The sequence below is a fragment of the Lipotes vexillifer genome, unplaced genomic scaffold (assembly GCF_000442215.2).
Source record: "Lipotes vexillifer unplaced genomic scaffold, Lipotes_vexillifer_v1.1 scaffold109, whole genome shotgun sequence".
Lineage (NCBI taxonomy): Eukaryota > Metazoa > Chordata > Mammalia > Artiodactyla > Lipotidae > Lipotes > Lipotes vexillifer.
In genome coordinates this window covers 1,022,013-1,028,012 of record NW_006790015.1, presented here as the reverse complement: position 1 = coordinate 1,028,012, position 6,000 = coordinate 1,022,013, and the positions used below count along the sequence as shown (strand labels likewise).

Sequence of the window (6,000 nt, the reverse complement as noted above, 5' to 3'; positions counted from 1 at the left end):
CCTGCTGAAGCCTGTCTTCTGGTTCTTGTCTTCACCCGGCCGAGTAAGTTCTCTGGCTGAATTGTGAACGATGCAGAGTCCAGTCCTTCCTGCCTCAAGTTATTTCCACCCACCTCTTCTGGGTCTCAGTGTGGCTCACCCGGTCATCTACTGTCCCCCGACTCCATCCTGTCCCCACCACACCCTCTGCTTCATGATCCTCCCCATGGTTTCTTTTGAAATAAACACTTTTCATAACATATAAAGAACTTAAACATAGAAAATTATTAATGTAACGTCTACCCTAAAGAAGTGTCATTTATTTGCAGTCTATCATAATTAAAGTGACTGTGAGTTACATCATCAGTGAACAAATTAAAAGATTATACTTATGTTGGCACTTGTGTTTTTAGCCTAATGGTTCACTCCTTAACTGCTGGCCCGTGTTAGGAGTGCCTATCCTTTTAAGTCTTTGAAACAGCTAAAGTTTGGGGAAGGAAAAGAAATCATTGTTGAGCCTGCTAGCTCAAACCATGCTAAATAAGCTTGATAGAGAAATATCTCCTAATGAGAATGTCAGTACGTTCATCCAGACAACAGATGTTTTGAGCACCTTCTGTGTTCCAAATACTGCTGGGTTCTGGAAGCATGCCAGTGAACAAGGCAGGCATGGGCTGTGTCCTCAAGAAGCTTATAGTAAGCTATTAGGCTGTCCGTTTTTCTCATACTGGAAAATGTGAAGCATCATTAAATGAATTTACTATGTACTGAACTTAGCCCTTGAAACTCCAGAATTTTATTTTATTTTATCTTTTCTGTTTTAACAGAATGCAGCAAATCTACAAACACTTTATTAGCAAAGGGAATGAATAAAACAAGTACAGCTTGGGAAAAAATTTTTAGTAATTTTTCTTGTTTTTAAACTTTGATACAGATTTCCCCAAGTTGAATTGTACATTTTCATGCCTTGGTAAGGGACCTTACCTAAATGTGCTTTGGCCTTTTCTTGATGTCTTGCTCATCAAGGTGGGCATTGTGTATTGTTATTAGAGTGCAGTGGCTCTCTTTGGCTCTGGAGTAAATTGGGGGCTGTTTGATCTGGTCCTGCGCTGTCCCAGAGAGTTGTGCTCTCCTCACTGGTACCCATTTCCCCACAGACAGCCATCTCTTGAAGTTATGCTTCTGTTCTTAGTATCCTTCTCCATCCCCTCTCACTGCTGTATGCTGTGACCAGGTGAAAACAGACTGCCAAGGGGGTCCAGGAAATCAGGATTATTAAATCAATAATGTGAGACAAAACATAACATTAAATTGGAGATGACTCCTTTGGGTAGCTGAGTTAACACGAGCTTTGTTTCTCACTTTTCCCACTGTGCAGAGATTTCCTTCTGGCAACTTCAGCTCTCCAGAAGTCTGTCTGTATTAAGTTGTTTATGTCTGTGTCACCAGGAGCATAACGTGCTGATTTGCTGGTGTTTTCAGCGTGTCGGTTAGATCGCACATGTTATCTCTGTTCATTAAGGTCCAAGGGAATTCTATTGATATAATCCCTAACTGTTTGGGTGCCCGAAACCACAACTGAGTATCAGTATTTTTTTCCACATCACAGCTGTTCTGACTAGTCTTTGATTCCATTGTCATTATTTATAGGCACTCTGAGTGATTTGCTGTCTGTACAGATATTTTTCTTGCAGAGAGCCCTTCCTTCATTCTTGTTTTTCCAATTAATAAATTAATTTATTTTATTTTTTGGCTGCGTTGGGTCTTCATTGCTGCATGCGAGCTTTCTCTAGTTGCAGCGAGCGGGGGCTACTCTTCGTTGCGGTGCGCAGGCTTCTCGTTGCGGCGGCTTCTCGCTGCGGAGTGCTGGCTCTAGACACGTGGGCTTCAGTAGTTGTGGCATGCGGGCTTAGAGTGCAGGCTCAGTAGTTGTTGTTCACAGGCTTAGTTGCTCCACAGCATGTGGGATCTTCCTTGTCCAGGGCTCGAACCCGTGTCCCCTGCATTGGCAGGCGGATTCTTAACCACTGAACCACCAGGGAAGTCCCCCCTTCATTCTTTTTTTTTTTTTTTTTGCGGTCCGCGGGCCTCTCACTGTTGTGGCCTCTCCCGTTGCGGAGCACAGGCTCCGGACGCGCAGGCTCAGTGGCCATGGCTCACGGGCCCAGCCGCTCCGCGGCATGTGGGATCTTCCCGGACTGGGGCACAAACCCGCATCTCCTACATCGGCAGGTGGACTCTCAACCACTGCGCCACCAGGGAAGCCCCCCCTTCATTCTTTATTTTTGCAAAACCCTGCTCACAGCGAGCGCTGTTGGTTTTCTCCGTCTTCTATGACTGTCTACACTGTTAAAAGCTATGCTTTGCAGAGGGCTGAGGGACCTTGGAGTACTGTGACAGAAGGAGAAAGGGCCGGTTTCAAACAGTTTTTCCTCCGGTCACTGCTGTATCCAGGACTGTTCTGTGAGCTGCAGAGATGGCCTTGCTTGTGGAGTATCTAGCAGCTCCTTGATCCGCAGTGAAGTTCTGGTTCCTTCCTCTAGTCCCGCGCCTCATTCTCGCTTCAAACACACAGTCCCTCTCGAATTTCCTTTGCCGTAGTTGTAGTAAGCCTTTCCTCCCTACAGATTTTGACAGAGCTGGAGCACAGCGGCATTGGAAGAATCAAGGAACAGAGTGCCCGCATGCTGGGGCACCTGGTCTCCAATGCCCCCCGACTCATCCGCCCCTACATGGAGCCTATTCTGAAGGTAATTTGCAACAGACAGAGAATGATACTTTCTCTCCAGGATGTCTTGGGATGATGGGAGTGTTTTGGTGCTCACTGGTACACTGAACAAAGTAGATAATTTCTTTGGTCCCAGGCTCGCAGACAAGAGCCACATCAAGCACCCTCAGTTCAAGAATACCAGGAATCTCACCAGTTGCAGGAAAGGGCTCTCCTTCTAAGAGATAAGATATGATGTTTCAAGCACCTCATCCAGTGTGCTTGGTGAGGAGAAGTAAGATAGCGGCATGAAGTAACTCCCCCAAAATGAAGAAAAAGTGAGCTTTAAAAGCTGAGTCCACCTTCAAGTCTATGTTAGACTCATGTGAAGTCTTTCACAACTTATGTGAATCTGGGTACATGATCACACAGGTACAGTTTAGGGAAGGCATGGGAAATGTTTGTAGATCGTGGCACTTGCCAGCTCCCTCATATGTCAGACTTGTGTGCAGTATGGAGAAAGGCTTAAGAATCCACATTCCAGAGGAATCCTGGATTCGTAAAGCCTTAGAAGTAATTTATCTATGACTGAGATGGTCTCTTGGGTGAATTTTACTTATGTGAAAAAAAGTTTTCTAGTAGACTCTAACCAGCATTCATTTTCTCATACCTTCTTTCCATAGGCTTTAATTTTGAAACTGAAAGATCCAGACCCTGATCCAAACCCAGGTGTGATCAATAATGTCCTGGCTACAATAGGAGAGTTGGCTCAGGTAAGGGGACAACTGCTTTTTCCATAGGATGGGAAGAATTATTTCACCTCTAATGAAGTCAAAATACTTCTTAATGCCATAATTTCTAATGCTATCTACCACTTCCTTTTTCACTTTGTAGGTTAGTGGCCTAGAAATGAGGAAATGGGTTGATGAACTTTTTATTATCATCATGGACATGCTTCAGGACTCCTCTCTGTTGGCCAAAAGGCAGGTGAGTACCACTTCTTCGTGATTGAGCAGGATAGGCCCCATGAGGCCAGGGACCTTGTCTCTCTCAGTCACCTTAGTGTGCCCAGCCAGTAATGCCTAGCCCTAGTAGGTACTCAGAAATATTTGTTAACTGAGTAAAAAGAAGAAAGACTTGGAGCTAGAATTAGCTTTCATCCTGACCCAGAGTCACTGTCAGTATCAGGGCTGACCAGTGCCATTTCCTCTAGACTGAAAAACAAAACAAAGCAAAATGCAGGTCATCTATCAGAGCCCTGGCCCCTAAAGGGAAACAGAGAGTCTTGGCCTCTGGTTGCGGAGGGAAGCGGAGCTTCAGCTCACCCTCCCCCGGCCCTGGCTTCGCTTTGGTCATCGAGGTCATTAGGTGACTAGACTGAAAGTAAGAACAACCTTAATTTCCTTTTGAGTCCGATTTCTCCTGTCAATCATCCAGGGTATAGAAGAACTATATACTTCCTGAGAAAGGCGGGACTGTTCTTTACCTTTGATCCAGAGACTGTTGTGTTGGTTTGTAGCCTTGTTTTTATGTCCCAGCTCTCAGGATTTTGGTTTATGGTTAGTGCCTTTACTGGGCATTCTTTTCTTGTAATAGCCTCTAACACTTCGTTATAACCGTTTAATGAAGAGTACGGAGTATGCTTTCTTTTCTCTCTTACTGGTGCTACAAACCATGTGATCTTTCCAGGTGGCTCTGTGGACCCTGGGACAGTTGGTGGCCAGCACTGGCTACGTGGTGGAGCCCTACAGGAAGTACCCCACATTGCTTGAGGTGCTGCTGAATTTCCTGAAGACTGAGCAGAACCAGGGTACACGGCGAGAGGTAGGAAACACCGCAAACTTGGTGTTTAAAGACTTTGCTGGGAGAATGGAGAGACGTTTGCGTCATTAACATGCTCTGACAGTACTGATGAGACTTCCTGTCCCTCTCCGTTTTGTCCCTGTAGCTGGTCGTGGGATATGAATTGGGCATCATGGAACATGAGTATCCATGAGAGCTGCGGTAGTCAGGTGCTGTGATGAATGTTTTCTTTTCCCCTCCCCTTTCCCACGCAGGCTATCCGTGTGTTAGGGCTCTTGGGGGCCTTGGATCCCTACAAGCACAAAGTGAACATTGGCATGATCGACCAGTCCCGGGATGCTTCTGCTGTCAGCCTGTCAGAATCCAAGTCAAGTCAGGATTCCTGTAAGTTGAGGAGAACCTTGAGTGGCTTGCCAAGTTCTTGCCTCACTAAGCCCTCACTGGCTGTGTTTAGAAAGAGCCTTGGGCTGGATAACTGTGAAATTATTGCATATTGACTCACCTTGTGACTTTTGAATGGAACGGCAGTAGTTTCCTCTTGAGTCACAGCATGGGCGCTGCTTCCCAGTGTGTCCAGTCTTCCCGTTGGTCCAGGTTCCTTGTTAAAGGTCAACAGGCTATGTCTGTAATCACTCTTAGGTGCTGATGAGAGAGACGTGAATTATCACCCCATCACCCTTGTTCATCTGTCATTCTTTGTTAGTGCATCGTTGATGTTTTCTATTCCCATGGCACCCAAGGAGGAAGAGGGTAGAATTTATTCTCCCTGTTTTAATTGATAGGGAAATCTGAGGCTAAGGCTCAGAGGGCGTGGAAAAACTAGTAGCAATCAGGATCCAGGGCTCTTTCTTCCATCAAGTGGTCTAGCCGTAGAGTTCCTTTGTCTTTAGATAAGTAGCCTAAGAGATTGGGCAGGGCGTGGGGATGCAGGTGAGTTTTCTAGGCTTAACGCAGTGTCCATCAGGGCAGGCGTATTTCTCAAAGTGTGAAAGGTCAGCAGTGGTTCTCCCATCTAGTTCAGCAAAATGTTATTTTCCCCAAATAAAATAATTGGTTTCTGAACTCTGTGGATGGGATCACACTGCTTCCAGTTTGTTCTTCTGTATATGAGAGAAGTGTGCCTGCAATGTTAATCCTGTCAGACCCACAGCCTTCCAGCAGAGCCTGAGCCACATCCTCCAGCGTTTCCTCCGTCCTCAGCAGTGCCAGTCATCCAGTCTCTTGGATGTTCTGGTCCTTAGCGTCCTTATTGTGCTGTTAAACTGCTACCCACCCCCATACCTCCCCTCCCTCGCCCCCACCCTCCATACCCTCCTCCGCCCCTCCCCCACCTTCCATACCCTCCTCCACCCCCCAGTCCTTGAGATCCTTGTTGTTCAGGTCAGGTAGCATTTGTTGTTAACGTCTCTGAATTCCCTAGGGGGACCAAGCAGCTGCTGAACAGATGTTTGCCTAATTTAATCCCCTTTATTTTCATTTGGCGGAGTAACTTTTTATTGATGGTTTCAGCT

At 46.1% G+C, this 6,000-nt stretch overlaps 1 protein-coding gene across 1 annotated transcript in view; it reads left to right on the top strand.

The window, feature by feature from the left end:
* MTOR (mechanistic target of rapamycin kinase) overlaps positions 1 to 6,000 on the top strand; it is a 118,092-nt gene that overhangs the window by 18,764 nt on the left and 93,328 nt on the right. The window contains exons 14-18 of the mRNA XM_007463185.1: positions 2,607 to 2,729; positions 3,370 to 3,459; positions 3,581 to 3,673; positions 4,376 to 4,510; positions 4,744 to 4,873. Of these exons, the coding sequence (XP_007463247.1) occupies positions 2,607 to 2,729; positions 3,370 to 3,459; positions 3,581 to 3,673; positions 4,376 to 4,510; positions 4,744 to 4,873 (571 nt within the window). The remainder of the gene's footprint in view (positions 1 to 2,606; positions 2,730 to 3,369; positions 3,460 to 3,580; positions 3,674 to 4,375; positions 4,511 to 4,743; positions 4,874 to 6,000) is intronic.